The 22,703-nt window shown below is 35.9% G+C and overlaps 1 protein-coding gene across 9 annotated transcripts in view; it reads right to left on the bottom strand.

Annotated features, from left to right (window-relative positions):
• The window catches only part of SBF2 (SET binding factor 2), a 519,305-nt gene that overhangs the window by 266,689 nt on the left and 229,913 nt on the right, over positions 1 to 22,703 (bottom strand). For 7 of the 9 annotated variants that reach the window (XM_073018389.1, XM_073018410.1, XM_008007157.3 and 4 more), the window contains exon 3: positions 12,698 to 12,835. The exons of the other annotated variants lie outside the window; for them this stretch is intronic. In XM_073018389.1, the coding sequence (XP_072874490.1) occupies positions 12,698 to 12,835 (138 nt within the window). The remainder of the gene's footprint in view (positions 1 to 12,697; positions 12,836 to 22,703) is intronic. 9 annotated transcript variants of the gene reach the window in all.

Raw genomic sequence — 22,703 nt, 5'->3', positions numbered from 1 at the left:
GTCAACAAATCCTGATTTCTTACCTACTCTATTACTACCATAATGCTGTGAGCTACTATAATCTCTTGTGTGGATTACTCTACCAGCCTCCCTTCATCTTCTTTATTCTTCTTTAGCCCCACTTTGCTTCCTTGCTGCTCTTTAAATACACTGGGCATGCCCCCATCCACTGATCTACGCACTTCTGTGTTATTCCTTTGCCTAAATACTCTTTCCACAGATATTTTAATGACTCAGTTCCTCATCACTTTCAAGTTTTCATTCAAGCATCTTCTGCTCTGCTAAGCTTTTGCTGACAACGTTATTTAAAACTGCAATGCCCTAACACTCTCTCCCCACTTTCTCTGTTTTATTTTTCTCCATGGCACTTGTTACTATCCAATATATTGGATATCTATTTCACTTACCTTGTTTTTTAGTTTGTCTGTCAACCACATTAGCACATGCTCCCATAAAGGCCAGGATTTCAGTTTTGTTCAATGGTGATCTCCCAATTCCTAAACTAAGGGCTGGGCCCATAGTTGATACTTAATATTTATTCATTGCATACATGCATGAGTACATTTTCTTGGCATAGTTTTTTGAGCATTTTATCAAGGGAAGTCTTTTCCCCCCTATTCATAGAGGCCAAGAATTATATTCTCTATTTCCTTTAGAGCTCATTTAGTTTCTATTACAATGCAATATAACAGTATTAGATGTCTGTGGAATGCGCACATCCAAAGGGAACTGTTTACTTTTTGTATGTATGATAAAGGCCATATGCTCTTGAAAGATTTTCATTTATTACAAAGCAAAAACAAAAATTAGGTTGGTTGGTTTCTGGAATCCTTAGAAATAATAAAAATGTGATGAATATGAATTTACCAAAGATTTCCACACTTAATGAATCATATTCTTCATGGATTACCAACAAATTCAAAATGACAAAAGAATGACTAAAATTCTTGGAAGAGATAAAGCTATCCACATTTTTATGGGATTGTGATAAATGCCCTAGAGTACCATTAGAAGCCAGCAAGAGTAAGTAGATAACCATTTCAAATATATGACCATTAATTTACTTTGACCAAAACACAAAATAGAATGCCATTGGTCATTTCTTAAAGTTGCTCTTCAATTAAACACTCACCAAAAGAAAAAGTTATTAACAAGAAAGAAAGGCCGGGTGCGGTGGCTCACGCCTGTAATCCCAGCACTTTGGGAGGCCGAGGCAGGCGGATCACAAGGTCAGGAGATTGAGACCACGGTGAAACTCCGTCTCTACTAAAATACAAAAAATTAGCCGGGCGCGGTAGCGGGCGCCTGCAGTCCCAGCTACTCAGGAGGCTGAGGCAGGAGAATGGCGTGAACCCGGGAGACGGAGCTTGCAGTGAGCCGAGATCGCACCACTGCACTCCAGCCTGGGCGACAGAGCGAGATTCCGTCTCAAAAAAAAAAAAAAAAAAAGAAAGAAAGAAAGAAAAAGGTCCAATAGAGTGAAAATCAGTATTAAGTAAAAAATAATTTTTATTTATATCACTTTTTATTATAGATGTTGACTTTTCCTTTGTAAATGTGCTACAAATCCTAAAATATTCTTAGTTCTTAATTTTAGTATCTCTAGGAATGCAATGTACCAAGTTTAGACAAAAATTCTTATTTCTGCTTTTAAAGCAAAATGTACTGCTGTGATTAAACACACACACACACACACACACACCCCAAATAAACCCCAAATTTGTTAGGTAAAATAAAGTTTGTTATAGAATGGTAAAGTGACACTTTTGATAAAATTTTTCTAGAAATAATTTATTATGTAAGAGGAATACTCCCTCTTCTACACAGCTGCTAGATATATCCTGTGTAATAATTATATAATGACACTAGTTTTATTTGGTGTGTGTTTTACAATGACAGATTTCACCTACTGAAAAGATGTGAGAAACTTAAAAATAAGCAGGAAATTCAAAACATAGTTTATGAATATGAGATACTCTAATAATGCTTCTAAATTCAATATTTTTCAGTATAAAACAGTTTCACATATTTTATCCAGCTGAACAATATTTTAAAGGCTTTGCCAACTTAAGATTATTTCTTCTCATTAAATTGGCCACTTAAAGATTATTCCTTGCTTTTAGTAGGTCTCATTAAAGATACAAATTTAACTTAAACACTGTTTACTCAATTATCTCACATTGACTTACAAGGTCAATACATATCATAATCACATGCCATAACTTGCCCATTTGCAGATATCTTTGCCTACCAATTACTACTATGGATTACATTTGCCAGTGATTCCCAGCTTCTGTATAACTTATATTATGTGTAGTTCATAGTCTCTGTGCTTCAATAATATGGGATAAATTAGTACTCACCATATCAATCTGGACTAAAAGTGCTACTACTGCTCTTAAAACATATCCTGAGACAGAAAGTACTAGATTGCTGATTGCATGCAATAACTCGATGTAGCAGATCACCACAAGCTTTAAGGAAGTTTATCTTACCATTCAGGTTGAACACTTCAGCCTCATCTTTGTTGTATCTTGATGCTTAATTTTAATATCAAAATAACTGTCAAGTCCTGACCCTTCTATCCTTAAAGGAACTGTGGCATCCAACATCTCTGTGCTATGTTCATTTTTAACAATACTGTATCACAGTAAAAATCTTCCCACAGCATTTCTTAAATAATCACTTATCAAAAGAGGATAAAATTAATTCCACAAGTAAAATATTTTCAGTCCTAAATTTCCTTTCTGAAATGTAATATATAGCAATTGTACCACTATATAGAATTGTCTCAGTAAAGCAATTTAAGAACTTAAAAATTTTCCAGAATTGGAAATAATGGAGCCTAAGTAGTTGCAAAATTCTGTAAGTTCTAAAATTCTCCCCAAAACCCTTCATTTCTTGCCAAATAATATTTTAATCATGTTGACATGTCCACATGATCAAACCAGGTTTGCCCTTTCATTGGTCTGGAAAATAATGAATACATAAGAAATACACATTTTAGGATAACAAGCCTTCAAACCATCTAGGCCACCAGTCTTCAGTTCAGAATCAAGTTTACCTCTAGCAAAGAGAATATACTGCAGATTTTCCCCTTCAATAGCAGAGCCCTGGGGCTCTACAGTATTCAGAAGACAGGACAAATTCTATTATATGTCTACTATATAGCTGCTCATAAAGAATTCCGGTTTTAGCATGTAGTGAGTCAAGATCGCACCACTACACTCCAGCCTGGGCAAGAGAGGGAGACTCTGTCTCAAAAAAAAAAAAAAAAAAAAAAAAAAGAATTCTGGTTTTAGTGGCACTAAAATAGGAAGTGTTTTCTCCTGGAACCTAAAAGACATTACTGAGCAAAAGGGTCTCCTAATCAAATAATGTTGGAAACAATACATTAAAAAGGTTGCTTTACTGCAGGATTTCTCAAATTTTGATATGAAAGTATTGTTTGTTCAATTCAAAGCACAGTATTTGTCAAAATTATTGGATCTCTACATTATGGCACATCTAGAAGACCTGGTGCTCTATGGAACACATACTGGGAAATGCTGTCATGAAGTATTATATGATACAAAATGTCAAAACCTTGTTTAATGACTATGTAACGTGGCATATTAACATACTGCATGAAGAAACAGGACATTTGGTTATAAACAAGTGTCATGCAATAAATTCTACAACACACATTCATCTAAAAAGGACCTCTTCAAGGAGAACTACAATCCACTGCTCAAGGAAATAAGAGAGGACACAAACAAATGGAAAAATATTCCACACTCATGGATAGGAAGAATCAATATCATGAAAATGGCTATACTGCCCAAAGTAATTTATAGATTCAATGCTATCCCCATGAAGCTACTACTGACTTTCTTCACAGAATTGGAAAAAACTACTTTAAAACTTCATATGGAACCAAAAAAGAGCCCACATAGCCAAGACAAGCCTAAGCCAAAAGAACAAAGCTGTGGGCATCATGCTACCTGACTTCAAACTATACTACAAGACTACAGTAACCAAAACAGCATGGTATTGATACCAAAACAGATATATAGACCAATGGGACAGAAAAGAGGCCTCAGAAATATCACCACACATCTACAACAATCTGATCTTTGACAAACCTGACAAAAACAAGCAATGGGGAAAGGATTCCCTATTTAATAAATGTGTTGGGAAAACTGGCTAGCCATATGCAGAAAACTGAAACTGGACCCCTTCCTTATACCTTATACAAAAATTAATTCAAGATGGATTAAATTCTTTTTTTTAAGATGGAGTCTCGCTCTGTCACCGAGGCTGGAGGGCAGTGGCGCAACCTCGGCTCACTGCTAGCTCCGCCTCCCAGGTTCACACCATTCTCCTGCCTCAGCCTCCTGAGAAGCTGGGACTACAGGTGCCCACCACCACACCCAGCTAATTTCTTTTTTTTCTTTTTTTTTTTTTTTGTATTTTTAGTAGAGATGGGGTTTCACTGTGTTAGGATGGTCTCGATCTACTGACCTCGTGATCCACTCACCTTGGCCTCCCAAAGTGCTGGGATTACAGGTGTGAGCCACTGCGCCCAGCCTAAGGTCTTAAACATAAGACCTAAAATCATAAAACCCCTAGAAGAAAACCTAGGCAATATCATTCAGGACATAGGCATGGGCAAAGACTTCATGTCTAAAACACCAAAAGCAACGACAACAAAAGCCAAAATTGACAAATGGGATCTAATTAAACTAAAGAGTTTCTGCCCAGCAAAAGAAACTATCATCAGAGTGAACAGGCAACCTACAGAATAGGAGAAAATTTTTGCAATCTACCCATCTGACAAAGGGCTAATATCCAGAATCTACAAAGAACTTAAATTGACAAGAGAAAAACAACCCCACCAATAAGTGGGTGAAGGATATGAACAGACACTTCTCAAAAGAAGACATTTATGCAGCCAACAGACACATGAAAAAATGCTCATCATCACTGGTCATTAGAAAAACGCAAATCAAAACCACAATCAGTTACCATCTCATGCTAGTTAGAATGGTGATCATTAAAAAAATCAGGAAACAACAGATGCTGGAGAGGATGTGGAGAAATAGGAACACGTTTACACTGCTGGTGGGAGTGTAAAGTAGTTCAACCATTGTGGAAGACAGTGTGGCGATTCTCAAGAATCTAGAACTAGAAATATCATTTGATCCAGCCATCCCATTACTGGGTACACACCCAAAGGATTATAAATCATGCTGGTATAAAGACACATGCACACGTATGTTTACTGCGGCACTATTCACAATAGCAAAGACTTGGAACCAACCCAAATGTCCATCAATGATAGACCAGATTAAGAAAATGTGGCACATATACACCATGGAATACTATGCAGCCATAAAAAAGGATGAGTTCATGTCCTTTGCAGGGACATGGATGAAGCTGGAAACCATCATTCTTAGCAAACTAACACAAGAACAGAAAACCAAACACCGCATGTTCTCACTCATAAGTGGGAGTTGACAATGAGAACACATGGACACAGGGCAGGGAACATCACACACTGGGGCCTGCCAGTGGGTAGTGGGGTTAGGGGAGGGATAGCATTAGGAGAAATATTTAACATAGATGACAGGTTGATGGGTGCAGCAAACCACCATGGCACATGTATACCTATGTAACAAAACTGCATGTTATGCACACGTACCCCAGAACTTAAAGTATAATAATATTTTTTTTTAAAAGTACACTTTATTCAGAAGATGACTTGCAATAGTGTTCTGTGGGACATAATTTAAAGTGTATCTGCTATGAACAATATTAAAATATATCTTTAAAATCAGACATAGTTAAAATGACAGAATAAGAAAAATAATACAGTAGTGGAAGATATTTAAAATCTATGCTACCTGCTTCATTTTATAAATCAGTAATCACATGCCCAGAGAGATGAAATGACTTGCCAAAGTCATTTGATCATTAAAGGCATAACTGGGATTAACAAGCCAAGTCTTCTCTTAAGCTACTTCTCCTTTCAGTATCTTATACTCTTCTGTGTAAACTTTGTAAGAAATAACATATTAGTTCAAATAAGCTGTTTAAGATAACATCTGAGAAGCCAAACTGCCAATCTGAAAAGATGTTCAGATTTGTTTTCCTTTAATTACATTTGAATGTAGTAATCTTTGTTTTAAAATGAAATAGTAACAATACACAATTCTCACTGCAGCCCTTCCTAGCCTGAAATTGTTGTCAAAATTTAAGAAAAAGTATTTGATGTTGAAGGATTCTGGAAACTTATTCCTAAAAGTTTCTCCTGCTGTTTTAATGTCTTACATCATTTTAAGCATGTAGTACCAATTAATCATAGTTAATTCAGTGATAGTTTTTTCCTACAAAATACAACTGTGAGGGACACCAAGGTGACTGTTAAGATCCAGCATTCTGTCCATTTGCCAATTCTCATTTCAAAAAGGGGGAGGAGAAGACAGATGCTTTGGTAAAAAACATAATCTTCACCATCTATACTCTAAGGAGAATCCCATGTGGATATTTGCAAAGGTTGTAAATTATCAAACTATAGAATAAACTCAGAACATACAAGTCTCCCAATTTTTTCTCTGTGTGAATTATGTTACACATGCTAGTTTTCACTAGACTCTAACAAAGTCTAGTCTTGTTGAATAAGACCTAAGAATTAGTCTCTAGGATGCTACCAAGTGTAAAGTTGATTACAATATCAGCAAGCCCAATTCCCAAACGCCGCTATTTCTAACTTTTAGTTCAAAGAGTTGTATTACCTTGGACTAAGTTCTTCTTGAAGGAATCAAGATTTTTCCAGATATTCATCACAGTTATTCATAATACTGACAAAACAGGAAATACATGTCCATCAGGGGATTAACTAAACCTACCCATATGGTCAATTAGTGTATAGCAATTTTTGTAAAAAAAAAAAAAAATCCTTTTTATTGGAAGAAAATATGTCCATTTTTTTCTGTTCTCCCAAATTTTTTCCTGCATGTTCTATGTTTTCTACAACGAGCATAGTTTACTATGATAAACAGCGGGACAGTGGGGGTGGGGGAGTACCAAAAATGATTGGGTTGTAGTACTTCAGCTAAATCTATACAATGTTTTGTATGTGGTGTTCTCCACCGTTTTATAACATATAGAGATGAATTTTTTTTTTAGATGGAGTCTCACTCTGTCGCCCCGACTGGAGTGCAGTGGCGCGATCTTGGCTCACTGCAAGCTCCACCTCCCAGGTTCATGCTATTCTCCTGCCTCAGCCTCCCGAGTAGCTGTGACTACAGGCACCCGTCACTACGCCCAGCTAATTTTTTGTATTTTTCTTTAGTAGAGACGGTTTCACCATGTTAGCCAGGGCAGTCTCGATCTCCTGACCTCGTGATCCGCCCGCCTCGGCCTCCCAAAGTGCTGGGATTACAGGTGTGAGCCACTGCGCCTGGCCTAGAGATGAATTTATAAATTCCTTTTTATGACTCCATTTTCCAGGTAATTACTTAACTACTTGGAATTAATTGGATGATATTATGTTTAAATTTATTTTGTTTTCTCAAATAGTTCATCAACTGTTTAAATAATATTTGTCGAAATACACATATTCCATTGATTTATAAAGCTTCTATTGTTGGATACTGATCTATACACAATAGAGTCTGCTCCTGGAGTATCATTTTTGTTCCCATAATTGTTTTTATCCTTGACACTTAATTCTTGAACCTATAGCACACTGATACAATTTTCGCAGGTTTGTAGCAAATGTGGTTATTATCTGGTCCTTGGAGACAGAATCAGTCAAGCACTTCAACTTGGTACTGAATGTCCCTAAGTAAGCCTCATCTGTAAAATGGAAATGTTAAAACCTATCAAATGCTGTTTTGTGAGAATAAACTATATGTGAGTTAAATAAAACAGAATGAAATAAAGTGTTGTGAAACTTTTAGCACAGTGCCCAGAACCTAAGACTTTAATTTAGCATAAGCACTACAATCTTTTTTCCTTTTCACAAGCTTTTTGTTTGAATTGTTCTTTTTCTTTCCCTTACTCTAGGTGTTGGCTCTTATTAAAATGTCCACTGAGTCTTTTAAACTCCGTATGATTTATTCCAGTTGCTTGGTCTGCAATTATTATCTATTTCACTGAATGATACTTAGCATATGGTACTTTGGAATGTTTTTGTACTTAAGTTTTGGTTCTGCTTCCCAAGCTAGATTTGAAGCCCACTGAGATGGAGAAACATATCTCATGCTTTCTATGTCTCTCCCTCTTTTTTCCTCATCTTATCTCTCGAAATTACAAAATTCATTCCCTCTCTCTTTGATGACAATTTGATGACATACCAAATGTTCTCACTGAGAACTGCATAATTACCACTGATTCAGAGACAAGTATATAAACATATGAAATAACTTTAAAAAGACACAGAACTAAATTTAAATTTTAGATATTTAAAATTTTATACTTAACATATTTTAAGATAATCAACTTATTATTTAGTTAAGTCATAAAAGTCAATGTAAATCTATCATATTTTACTGATTACTTAAAAAAATTTAGGATCACATTACCTAGTTGAGTAATTTTGGGAACATATTATCAAAAGTTTAATGCCAAAGGTTTGCTTATGATTACTGACAGTGTTACTGTATCTTGGAAAGATAACAGAGCTAACATTTTTAAAGTTGCACAATCATATTTTGGATGGTGTATGTCCCTAAGTTCCCCCTCTTTAGGATTCCAAATAATGTGTCATAGTATATTTGGTATGAAGTAACTCACACCAAACAAGAATTAAAAGATCTATTTTGAACTGATGATATGATCCAAAAAGAAAAGAAAAACACATTTTAAAAGGGACGTAAACAGTTCATGCCAAAAATGAAAACAACTTTACTGATGACCAAGAAAGAAACATCTTCTGGGTTCTATTTTTTTTTTCAAATTCTGCTTCATTGTTTGACCCTCTTTCCAACCAAGCCCAAAAGACATTAACTTATGTTTCCAGAAAAGTGGTCTTACAATTCTGGCTAGTACTTAAGTGCAATTATATAGAATCCAGAATTCTCACAATCTGTCTACATTTTCAGAATCTTGGAAAAATCTGGTATGAAGCAGACTGTAACCTTCTGTAAGGTGATCGTAAAAAATAAATTATGATTTCTGGGTCCACTGAAAATAGCAAGTAGGAAAATATCTAAGCTAAAAAGAGAAATAACTTTTGACATACAGATTCAAACTACACAAGAACCCAGATCTTAGCTTCTAATATTATTCCCTACTCAAAACAGCCAGACTCCTTGAAGAAATGGCTGATTTCAAGGCAGAGGCAGGGAAGGAATAAAATGATCCTAGATCAACTTGTTATGATGAAAAGTTAAAAAGTACTTTTCCTAAAAGGAGATCTGTGAAAAGAACATGGAAATCTGTCTGAGTGGTGCACGCTGGTCAAATATGGGATAATTTGTGCATTAAAATAATAAAAAGCATTAATGATTTATATATTATTGGGGGAAAAAACCTGAATCCACGAGTCTATAGCTCAAATAGACAGGAAGAGAGAGTTCTAGCTTATAGTAAAAGGTCGACTGCTGACTGCTAAATATAGAGGGAGTATGGAGTTAGAAAATAATCATTTTTTGTTATCAGAATCAAAATTGCTATAGGCAAGAATCATTAGTAAATGCTGAATCTAGGGGAACATGATTGATGAATAGTAGGATATTTGCATAGTCTTAGAGTGCCTTCCAGTAGACTGATTATTAATTGCAAACATAAAAATAGCCACTATAAAGTGGAGAAATCTGACAATCATCTGACCAAGTTACCAAAATTAACATCATCAATGAAGGACAGATAGGCATTGTGTACGGATCACGAGGTCAGGAGATCGAGACCATCTTGGCTAACACAGTGAAACCCCGTCTCTATTAAAAAATACAAAAAACTAGCTGGGCGAGGTGGCGGGCGCCCGTAGTCCCAGCTACTCGGGAGGCTGAGGCAGAAGAATGGCGTAAACCCGGGAGGCGGAGCTTGCAGTGAGCTGAGATCCGGCCACTGCACTCCAGCCTGGGCAACAGAGCGAGACTCCGTCTCAAAAAAAAAAAAAAAAAAGAAAGAGTCCCTTAGAAGGAACACAGGTAATATTCCAACTGTTGGTGCAGAGCCTGAAACTAACAATGAGAGACACTGCAAAACGCAAAATAAGAAACATTGTATTAAAAATGGGGGTGAAAAGTTACATTATTTAAAAACGTCCACATTATAGACAAAGAAAGGCTGCACAACTATTCCACATGAAAAGAGACAAAAGAGAAATGACAACTAAATGCGATATATGTAGTATGTTCTAGATCCTGTACTGGAAGAAAAAAGGGATGGGGGGTGCTATAAAGGACATTATTAGGTCAAATGACAAAACTGGAACATGGATGGAAGGTTTTATTATATTGATGTTAAATTTCCTGAGGTTGATAACTGTACTGTTTACATACTGTTCACGTACCTCTGAAGCATATACTAAAGAATTTAGGGTAAGGGTAAATGATACATGCAACTTTCTTTCAAATGGTTCAGAAAAAATAAACTGTGTGTGTGTGTATGGGGGAGAAGGGGAGGGAAGGGAGGGGAAGAGGGAGAAAGGGATAAAGGGAGAAAGGAAGGGTAGGGAAGAAAGACCTCAAATAAATCAATGGGGCAAAATACTAATAACAGGTGAATATGGGTAAAGGCTATATACATATTTGCATTATTCTTGCAACTTTTCTTTAAGTTTAAAATTATTTCCAAATTAAAAGTTTGAAAAATACCCAAGAATTCCTAGAACCTACTTATAAACATCTGCTATTAATATAATGTCAATATATTGCCTTTCTGACAGTTTGTCTAGAAGAAGAGGGGTGAATAGTGAAGAGGGAGAATCTAAATAATTATAGTTAGTTTCATTAGATAATTCCAAGGAGTTGTGAAGCAATACCCTCAAGAATATGTAAATAACAGAAAATGTTGAATTCTCAGCATTAACTTAAATGCTAAAGATCAACAGAGAAATGAAAGGCCAATAAAAGAGACAAAGTGGTTCTTGGGTAGAGAACACTCTCTAACTTATTCAGATTGAATTGATCAAAATGAGAAGTTGATTAGCTATTTGTTGGCAACATACATCCACACATTATCCAGGGGAGAGGAGACTTTAAATCACACTTAAAGTTTTCTGTCCCCATTGATAACATAATCTCTAATTTCAAATAGAAGCAACAGGCTATGTTAGTCTGATAGTCTTTAAGTATTTAACATCAAATATCCCTTAGTTTGATTCCATAATCAAAAGTCCATACTTTGATATGGCTTTCTACTAAGATCTGGTGACAGGAAGACAACGTGCTGATGATGCATATTTTGTTCTATATGCATTTTCAGCACTTTTCACATTCTCTATAAATTAGTAATCTAGCATGTTGGTTTTAATACATCAGTCTAATGAACCTGAATAATGAGTCTGCATCATGAAAGGTAATTTGTCTCCTCTTACTCAAAAATCACATTTCTGCATCCAAAAAATTCAGATCTTAGAGTTTAATAAACATAATCAAAACTACCAAACACTCCTTTGTTAAGCCATTTCAGAAAGCAGGCCAATCTTTTTCTCCCAGTAGTGATACTCTATATGTAGCAGAAACTACAGCAGATTATGCAAACTGGCTTACTCAATATCTTCCAAATCCCCTTTACAGTTTCCTTCTTGTATTATAGAGCCTGGAAAGAAAAACCACCACCACCAGCACCAACAAAAAAAATCCCTTCATTTTTGGGGGCAAAATGGGCTCTGTATGCAATCTTACTTCCACCAAAGAAACAACTCATGTAAAACTTAAAAGCAGAAGTCAGCAGCGTGAGACTAAAGCAGAAGTCAGCAGTGTGAATATCTGCAGGAGAATGGATATTCTAGCACAACTATGGTGAAGGTTATAACGTCTGATATATACCCAGCATCATAAGTGCCAAGTGGTAAAAGGTGGAAGGAATATGGTTTCTATGAGACTAGCACCAAGCTGGGCTGTTCCTAGTACCCAGAATTGGTTCCCTGCTTGTCCCTCACCCCTAAAATTTCATAAGCTGCCAAATACTTTGTTATAACTCCTTTCTGCTTAGAGAAAGTAGAGCCAGTAGTGTGAAATTAAGAACCTCAACCAATAGTCTGAAAGAGCAATTATTTTCTAAGTCTTCATAGTTCTAGCTTATGAATTTCTGCCTGATCATGTTGATAACATTACCCCTAAGAAGAATGAGTTAACATTTGGATGCCTAAACAATAATGTCAGGCATTGTAATTATGATTTGCAAACATTTTGAGTCAATGTTCCACATTCTATGAAAGACCTCCCAGGAGAAGGGCTGGCAGGGAAAATCATAGGTTCACCAAGAGAAGAAATTAATATTCTTAATAAACCAATTCAAGGATGCACTATTTTTAGAAATGTTCAGATTATGATCAATGTTTCGAAAAAGGACAATTAAATCTGGAAAGTAATTTTAACATGTTGCTCTCCTCTCCAACCTTAAACATAAAAATTTCTTCATGCTTCTTAAGCTAGCCCATAAAACTCAAACTTGCAGTTTTAACAAAAATATGGCATATAAAAAACATTCCTAAATGTTGTACCTTCGACTGTACTTTAGCTAGTAAAGGGTTTTGTACCTGAAGATTAATCTCTGCCTCATAGAAGGTCAGGCATGAGCAGTAATGTCGATCTGAGTCAATATCTGTCAGGACAACCACAAAGAACGTTGGCTGCTTCCTCTCTCTGGACAGTTGCCACCCGCCAGGCTGACAAAACTAAATGAAATAGAAAAAAAAAAAAGTAACATTTAAAAATAATAGAAGTTAATTATTAGTTAATCTCTGAGAAATTTTAAATGTTTGCCCATTTTAACAAATTCCTACCTGATGAGGTATGACTCTAAAGCCTATATTTTTTTTAAAAAGTTCATGTACAGATTCATAATGTTGAAAACTTTCACCAATGTGCATATATATTTCATGAAGACAGCCTAGATTTCCCACAGATGCCACTCTGGGTGCCATTTCTGAGACCTAGGTTGGCATATGTAGGAACACCACATCAAAATGAAAGACTCCCTCCTAACTACGAGAACAAATCATGGAATAAATTGGAAATCAAGTGCAAAATATTTATCACTGAGAGAAAATAGAGTTATTTTAAAATTTCCGTATGAATCTGAGAGTCTTCAATTCATTACAAAAAAAGAGATATCTTGTTCAGCAAGACAGACCATATTCTTGTCCATAAAACATACTTTAACAAATTTAAAGAAGAGAAATCATACAATGTCTGCTGTTAGACCATGACAGAATTAAACTAGAAATCAGTAACCGACAGATAGCTGGAAAATCCAGAAATACTTGGAGGTTAAACAACACTTTTTTTTTTTTTTTTTTTGATATAGGGTCTTGTTCTGTTACCCAGGATGGAGTGTAGTGGCATGATCACAGCTCACTTTAACCTCAACCTCCTGGGCTCAAGCGATTCTCCCATCTCAGCCTCCTGAGTAGCTGGAACCACAGGCACCTACCAGCATATCTGGCTAATATTTTTTATTTTTTATTTTGTAGAGAAAGGGTCTTTCCATGTTGTCCAGGCTGGTCTCGAACTCCCGGACTCAAGCAATTCTCCTGCGTCAGTCTTCCAAAGTGCCAGGATTATGGGCATGAGCTACTGCACCCAGCCAAATAATACTTTTTAAATAACATTATGAGTCAAAGATGAAATCTCAAGAGAAATTTAAAATATATTTTGAGCTAACTGAAAATGAAAATCCAACATCAAAATTTGTGGGATGTGGTGAAAGCAGTGCTTACAGAAAAATTTATATCACTGAATGCACATATTAGAAAAGAAGAAAGATCTAAAGTCAGTAATCTAAGCTTTGACCTTTGGAAACTAGAAAAGAAGAGCAAATTGCATCCAGAGTAAGCAAATAAAGAAAATAAAAGTTAAAATTGAAATCAATGATATTAAAAACAGAAACTCAGTAGAGAAAAATCAATAAAATAAAAGGCTGCTTCTTTGAAAAGATCAATAAGCCTCTAGCTAGGCTACTTAAGAAAAAAAAAGGCACCAATTACTAACAAATGAAATGAAAGAGGGAATATCAGTACAGATTGTTCTGGGCGGGAGACCCGCGAGAGAAGAAAAGGCACATACACAATACTTTTAAAGGTAAACAAGCTTTATCCCATATGTAGATTTAACAGGTAAATGATACAATAAGCAAACTAATAAATTAAGCAAATTGATATAATAAGCAAATGATATAATAAGCAAATTGCATTGCGAAGGGGAGAAGGGAAAAAGAGATAAATGTCTTTACACCCACCAGACTATGGAGGATTCACCACCAAACTGGGAAGCAACAGCCTGGGCTCCAGAGCTGGACACCGCACTCACCAGACTATGGAAGATTCACCATGCCAGAGGTGGTGAATTCCTCTTCAAAGGGTTTCATTGTGTAATGTCCTTGGTTCGAAGGCCCTATCTCCTTGTACTTTCTTGTTTTTAGCCTGCAAGCAGCCCTCCTGCTCTTGCCGTGCCCTAACTTGCCCAGACATGTCCAGACACGTCTTGTGCCACAGCAGAAGAACAATTGCTACCCACTCCCTTGTGAATCGCGCATCTACCCTATTTGTTCAGTGTGCTCTTGCAATCGTGGCTGATGCAGGGAGCACCCTTCGGCAGAAGTAAATTGCCTTGCTGAGAACGCTTTTTGCCTGAGTGCTGGTTTCACTTTGTGGCTCCGAGCACTTGTTTCTAACAACCACCAGACTGGGAAGCAACAGCCTGGGCACCATAGTCAGCCACTTGTCTGTACACAGACAAGGAGAGGTCTCATGAAGCTTCAGTGCAGCGTGGGAACCTAGCTGTTTTTGTAACGAGTTGTTTGGCAGGAGGTCCAGTCACGAAGGCCCTTGGTGACTGTGCTCAGGGAACACAAAAAAGTCAACTTGTTTTTATGATTGTCTATTGGTTTTCTTTTTTTTGGGATGAGTCCTGCTCTGTCGCCCAGGCTGGAGCGCAGTGACACGATCTTGGCTCACAGCAACCTCCGCCTCCTGGGTTCAAGTGATTCTCCTGCCTCAGCCTCCTGAGTAGCTGGGATTACAGGTGCCCGCCATCGTCCCCGGCTAATTCGTGTATTTTTAGTACCAACGGGGTTTTGCAATGTTGGCCAGGCTGGTCTTGAACTCCTGACTTCAAGTGATCCACCTGCCTTGGCCTCCCAAAGTGCTGGGATTACAGGTGTGAGCCACTGCACCTAGCCTATTGCTTTTCAATAACCAAGGTATAGGAATAGATTGAAATAGAGATTTCTCTGAAACAGTGCTGGAAGAACGCCTCAAGAGGCTCACACAACCTGTTCCAGGACTTGGTGACCATTGTTTGTGTCCATGTTCAGTTGAGTTCAAATTTAATATTTAACTTTTCCTCCACACAAAAGTTCCCATGAACTTTTAAAAGATAATCAATGAATATTATAGACAACTCTATGCCCACAGCTGTGACAATGTACATGAAATGTACCAATTTCTTGAAAGACACAATCTGCCAAAACTCACACAAGAAATGGACAATCAGAATAGTCCTATATTGTTAGAGAAACTGAATAATTAATAACTTTCCAAAACAGAAAGCCCCAGGCCCAGATGGATTGACTGGTGGATTCTTTTAAACATTTAAGGAAGAAGTTACAGTCAGCCCTCTGTATCTGTGGGTTCTACATCTGTGGATTCAATCAACCATGGATCAAAAATATTTGGGAAAAAAAAGAAAAATAACAATACAACAATAAAAATAGTATATATAAAAATCCAGGTAGTAGCTATTTACATAACATTTACATTGTCTTAGGTATAAGTAATCTAGAGATGATTTACAATATAAAGGAGAATATGCATGGGTTATATGCACATACCACACCATTTAATATAAAACATTTGAGCATCTTCGGATTTTGGTATGTGTGTGGGATTCTTGGACCAATCCCCCTGCAGATTCCAAAGGACAACTGTACACCAATTATCTGCAAACTCTTTCAGAAAACAGAAGCAAAGGGAATACCTTCTTCATTCTATGAGGCCAGCACTATACTAATACCAAAACCAGATATAGACAGTTACAGAAATAAAAATTATTGACCAATATTGCTCGTAAACATAAAAGCAAAAATATTAGCAAGTTGAATTCAACAATGAATAAAAAGAATATCATAACCAAGTGGAATTCATCCCAGGCATGCAAGGCTGGTTAACCATTCAAAAATCAATTAAACCATTACATCATATCAACAGGCTAAAGAATAACCATGTGATCATACCAATAGATGCAGAAAATGCATTTGACAAAATCCAATACCTATTGATGATAAATAGCCTCAGTACACTAGAAGTAGAGGGAAGCTTCCTCAACTTGATAAAGACTATCTTTAAAAAAAAAAAAAAAAAACTCCTACGGCTAGTAGCATACTTAATGATGAAAAACTCAAATGATCAGGGGAATAAAGTTAAGGATGCCCCTCTCACCACGCTTCTTAATATTATCCTAGAAGTCTTAGCTAAAGCAATAAAATGAAAAAGAAATAAAAAGCATATATATTGGGAGGAAAGGAACAAAACTGCTTTTGTTCACAGATGACATGATTGTGTAAACAGATAATCTGAAAGGACAAAACAAACAAACAAACAAAAACCCCCCCTGGAACTAATAAACAATTAAAAACAAATTCTAAGGCCTGGCGCGGTGGCTCAAGCCTGTAATCCCAGCACTTTGGGAGGCTGAGACGGGCGGATCACGACGTCAGAAGATCGAGACCATCCTGGCTAACCCGGTGAAACCCCGTCTCTACCAAAAAATACAAAACACTAGCCGGGCGAGGTGGCGGGCCCCTGTAGTCCCAGCTACTCGGGAGGCTGAGGCAGGAGAATGGCGTAAACCCGGGAGGCGGAGCTTGCAGTGAGCTGAGATCCGGCCACTGCACTCCAGTCTGGGCTACAGAGGGAGACTCCGTCTCAAAAAAAAAAAAAAAAAAAAAAAAGTTCTAAGGTACAAAGTTAATATACAAAAATCAACCACTTTTCCTTTATGTCAGAAATAAGTGGAATTTGAGGCAAAAATATAATACCATTTACATTAGCACTCCACTAAATGAAATAATTAGGTATAAATCTAACAAAATATGCAAAAGATCTATACGAGGAAAACTATAACAGTCTGATGAAAGAAATCAAAGAACTAAATGAGAGATTCCATGTTCATGGAAAGGAAGACTCAATACTGACAAAATGTCAGTTCATCCCACTTTGACCCACCTATTCATCATAATTCCAAAAACAATCCCAGCAAGTTATTTTATGGATATTAACAAAATGATCCTAAAGTTTATAAAGAGAGGCAAAAGATCCAGGATAGCCAATACAATATTGGGGAAAAACAGTTGGAGGACTGACACTACCAAACTTTGAGACCTATCAGGAAGCTGTAGTAAATAAGACAGTGTGGTACTGGCAAAAGAATAGGCAAACAGATCAACGAAACAGAACAGAGAGCCCAGAAGTAGACTTACATAAATACATTCAACTGATCTTACATACACATGGCAAAGTGCTCAGAGAAGCCCCTGGCATATAATCCAGTGGATGTAAATGTTAGGTATTATGACCATGACCCTCTTTAATCCAACCCATGTTTCTATCATCATCTCTTTGACATTTTCCTCTTTTGCACAGACATTTTTCAAAACTAGCTCCTGCTTTCACTGTCTCATTGCCTACCTTGTATGAGTCTAGAGACATCAGAAAATAAGATTGACATGATTTCCTACATTTGGAGAGGGATGTTAATCATGTTCACAGTTTCTCTAGAGAAAGGCTTAACCGTACCTTAATTAGCAAATCAGTAAAAACATTTCTATTATATATTCAGTTTAAAATAGCAATTTATTCAAAATATTACTGATCACTTAAGAATCATTTATTCTATGAAGTCTTCTTTGAAACTTCCTAGCTTCTCTAGCCCTCTCCAAACCAAAGAATCAGGCCAGGCTGTTCCTCTACTATACTCCAAAATCATCTTTATTATGAATAACAACAACAATAATAATGACAACCTATTCTCCTCTGTATTTCCCTAGAACTTCTTATCTATTGATACTAATCTGGTAAAGAAAAACCTACATCATTGTCTTTATGTGTCCCTTGGTATCTGTGGAGGATTGGTTACAGGTCCCCTCACTAATATCAAAATCTGCAGATAATGAAGTCCCACAGTCAGCCCTTAGGAACCTGCAGATATTAAAAACTGTCCTTGATACCCATATATTTTTCTCTCAACAACCCATCTATAATAAATTCCATAACCCTATATCTCAGGCTTATTTGTGACTGCAATAAGCCTATTTTATTCTAGAATAGCAGCTATCAAGAGTCCCCAATGTCAAAATTATTTTCATAATAAAACTGAGATATTGGTTGTTTCTTTCCTGTGAGTAAAACTGCTTGTGTCTTAATAGGAATCAAAGCAGTGGCACCAAACCATACTAGTAATTGCTGTATTCTTTATAGCTGCACATTTGCAATAAAAAAGTCAGTCTTAATTGAAAAGGCCCTTGATGAGGCAATAAACATTTTAATTTCATTATAACTGGCATTATATATGCCAAACATATTTTGGCAGACATGTATTTGGCAGATATTTTCTCAACATGAATCATCTGGGCCTGTCACTTCAAGATAAAGATCTAAGAAAATTTGTTATCAATGATAAAATACGAGCTTTCAAGTACCTGACAGTTTTGCAATATTTTAAGACTTCTATGACAAATATTATACTATTAGTTAATGTTATATTTTAAGTATTATATAGTGACATGTGTCAATATTTGGAAGCTGTATATAACTCATTAAACCCATATTTGCCAAATGACCAGTGCATGATATAAAATCATGCACGTGAAAGATCCATTCAAAGTGCCCAGTACACCAACAGATTTTAATGTAACAATATAAAAAATTCACAGACGTGGTTACAAATTCCACAGTAACTAACCTTTAAGAAACTACTATTCATTGGATATTGGAGCAGTATATAAAGAAGAGTATCCGTAATTATCTGAAAAAGCTACTAAATACTCCTTACTTTTCCAATGACATATTTGTGAGATTTGATTTGCTTCATATACTTCAACCAAAAAAATCAAATCCAAGAGCTTGAATGCAAAAGCAGGTATGAGAATCCAGCTGCTTCTATGAAGCCAATATCAAAGACATTTACAAAAATGTAACAGAGTATCACTCTTTTCTGTATTTTTTTTGTTTTGGAAAAGACAGTTATTTTTCATAAAAACATGGTATTTTTGTTAACATGGAATGGGATTTTGTTATTTAAAAGTGGGTAAAATTTTTTAAAAAAATTATTTTAGTTGTGGCCAGGTGCGATGGCTCACGCCTGTAATCCCAGCACTTTGGGAGGCCGAAGTGGGTGGATCAATTGAGGTCAGGAGTTTGAGATCAGCCTGGCCAACATGGTGAAACCCCACTTCTAATGAAAATATAAAAATTAGCTGGGTGTGGTGGCACATGTCTGCAATCTCAGCTACTTGGGAGGCTGAGACAGGAGAATTGCTTGAACCTGGGAGGCAGAGGTTGCAGTGAGCAAAGATCGCGTGATTGAACTCCAGCCTGGGCAACAAGAGCGAGACTCCATCTCAAAAAAAAAAAAAAAAAAAAAAAAATTAGTTGTAATTTCTAATATATAAATGAACTGATAAAACCACATAAACAAAATTTTTTTAGAGTTCTCAATAATTTGTGACAGTATAAAGGGTACTGAGACTAAAATTATGGGAACTGCTATTTTGATGAGAATGGGTGTTAACATGTAACTACCCTTGGCTTAAACTGCTTGGGTAATAGAAAGGTATAATCCTTGGTAGAACTGAAAAGTTTTATCAGGCTACAACAAAAGCCAAAAATATCTTTCAAAATCCTTTTACTTTCTCTCAACAAACTTCTTTCGTGAATAAGGTACATCACTTTCTAAAATGAGCCTCAGAATCAGGAAAGAAGTATGTGAGCTTGGGTTAGAACATAATGTAATGATACAGCCTGCATCATCAGTTCTACCACCACCACAAACTGCCCCTCTGATTAAAAGTGAATCAGTTCTGTGAATTAACAGCAAATAATTCCATTTGCATAGAAGTCTGTCATTCATCATCATTAGCTAATCACTAGGCTTGGTAAATGGTACGAAAAACATACACTAGAGAATGATGACTGCTTATTTTCACATTTTTAAAGGAACTACAGGTTTTCAATAAGAAAAAGCAAAATCTCTTCATTTTAGTTCTTATTCTACCAAATATATTTGACTTCTCAAATTGAAGTTACCTAACAGAAATAATAATGCAACTTTTTATAACCATATACATATAGGCATATAAGTCCCCTCTTACCTATGGAGGATATGTTCAAGATCCCACAGTGGTTACCAGAAACTGTGGATAATACTGAGCCCTATATGTACTATGTATGTATGTATGTATATGGAACCCTATATGTACTATGTTTTTTCCTATACATACATAACAATGATAATGTTTAGTTTATAAGTATACATAGTAAGAGATGAACAATAATAATAAAATATAACAATTATGATATTAGACTATAATAAAAGTTATATGAGTGGGGTCTCTCTCAAAATGTATTATTGTATTATACTTACCTTTCTTGTGATGATGTGAGATAATTTAATGCCTTTGTGATGAGATGAAAGGTGAATGACATAAACACTGTGACACAGCTATAGGCTACTATTGACCTTCTGATGGTAAATCAGATAAGACGGTTACTGACTAATGGGTGCATAGTGTATACAGTGTGGATATGCTGGACAAAGGGATGATGCATATCCCAGGTGGGATAGTGTGAGATTTCATCATACTACTCAGATGGTGCATAATTTAAAACCAATGAATTATTTCTAGAATTTTCCATTTAATATTTTTGGACCTCAGTTGATCATGGGTAAATAAAACCACAGAAAGCAAAACCATGGATTAAGGGGGAAACTACAGTAAATCTATTACTTAAATGGGCAGTCAGATATTTTGCTGCCTGAAACTAGAAAAAATAACTATTAATGTGCCCACTTTTCTCAAATGCTTTGCACACACAGACAATATAAGAAAAATATAACAGAATAACAAAAGATGTCCATAGCATTGTGACTAAATTAAATGATCTCTTGAAATGAAATATTTTAGGTTCTCAATATTTCCCAAGACCTTTGCTATTGAGCCATGTTTTAATGTATAACCTTTAAATTAAATGTGTCTCTTTTTAAAAAGCCTATAAGAAAATTCCTTCTTCTAATAGAAAATAATAAACATATAACATCCAAAAAAAGAATGTGAGGGTTTAGGTAGTAAGACCACCTTAGTCACTTAAATAGCCTCATAAATATGTTAGTTTACACTATAAGATAATTCTGCGATTAAAAAGTATTACCCTTAAAACTTTAGGGAAATTCCAAGGATCAATTTTCAGATCCAACAGACTTCTTCAAAACTCAGCTTAATGTGACCACAGCTCAAATAGTATAGTAATTAACGGTTGGCCTGGTCAGATGTTTTTTTACCACATTTTTGACAGAGAGGTTGTCAAGATAGTTAACTAGACACTGGTTACATATGAGATCCTCTATTTCACATGTAAATGACATTAAATATACTGTGCATTAAAAAATACCATTAGAATCATATTTTACAGAATATTTTGAATTCTATATTCTCAAATAAAATAAAACACTAACAGACATAGTCAGAAATATAACAATAATTTACACAATTCAGTTTACAAATATTCTTTTTCAAAGGATGAAAAGAAATGACCCTAACCTGCAGTTAAATGACTCTTTTTCAAATTCACTGTATCATAAGATTAAGCGATAATAGATTCTGGAGTATAAGAATACAAACCCACAATTTAATGAGAAGTACTCCTCATAGAATTTGGATTTCAAATGTAATAATGCTAGCTGGCTCAGTCTTTTCCATTCTTAACTAAAAATGTGTTAGAGAAATAAACAATGAGGATGTGGACATCCCAATTCTTGAACCTGGGTTCCACACTTCCGACAGGAACGTGAGGAAAATGTTTAGACAGCTGGAGAGTAGTCACTAAAAGATAGTAAGCAGGATGATAAGCATTAAACAAACAGGATAAAAATCAGGATTTTTCTCTCCCCAGTGTCTTTATAGGCAAACAGAAAAAAAAAAAAAAGCTATCACAGGTGCAAAACCCAAAATGTTTAGAACTGACTTCATAACAGACTGACTTAACATTGCGCCCTCCTTTTTACAAGTCACTGAGAAAACACATATATTTGAAGTGACAAAACATACCACATAATCTGACAAATAATACTGTTTTCATACATGCATGAGTGTATGAGCAATGACGTATGTTTTTGACAACTCCCTTCTACCCTGACCTCACCATTTCACACATACCATGCCCATAAAAATGTTACAACATGTCTGGGAACAGGCAATGGGGGAATCCTTTTCAGGATGTTCTGTCTTTGTTTATGTCTACTTTTCTTTAAGAACTTAGTATAGCCTATAAG

The sequence above is a fragment of the Chlorocebus sabaeus genome, chromosome 1 (genome assembly GCF_047675955.1).
Source record: "Chlorocebus sabaeus isolate Y175 chromosome 1, mChlSab1.0.hap1, whole genome shotgun sequence".
NCBI classification, from domain to species: domain Eukaryota; kingdom Metazoa; phylum Chordata; class Mammalia; order Primates; family Cercopithecidae; genus Chlorocebus; species Chlorocebus sabaeus.
Note: the sequence above shows the minus strand (reverse complement) of the source record. Positions and strands in the feature narration are given on the sequence as shown.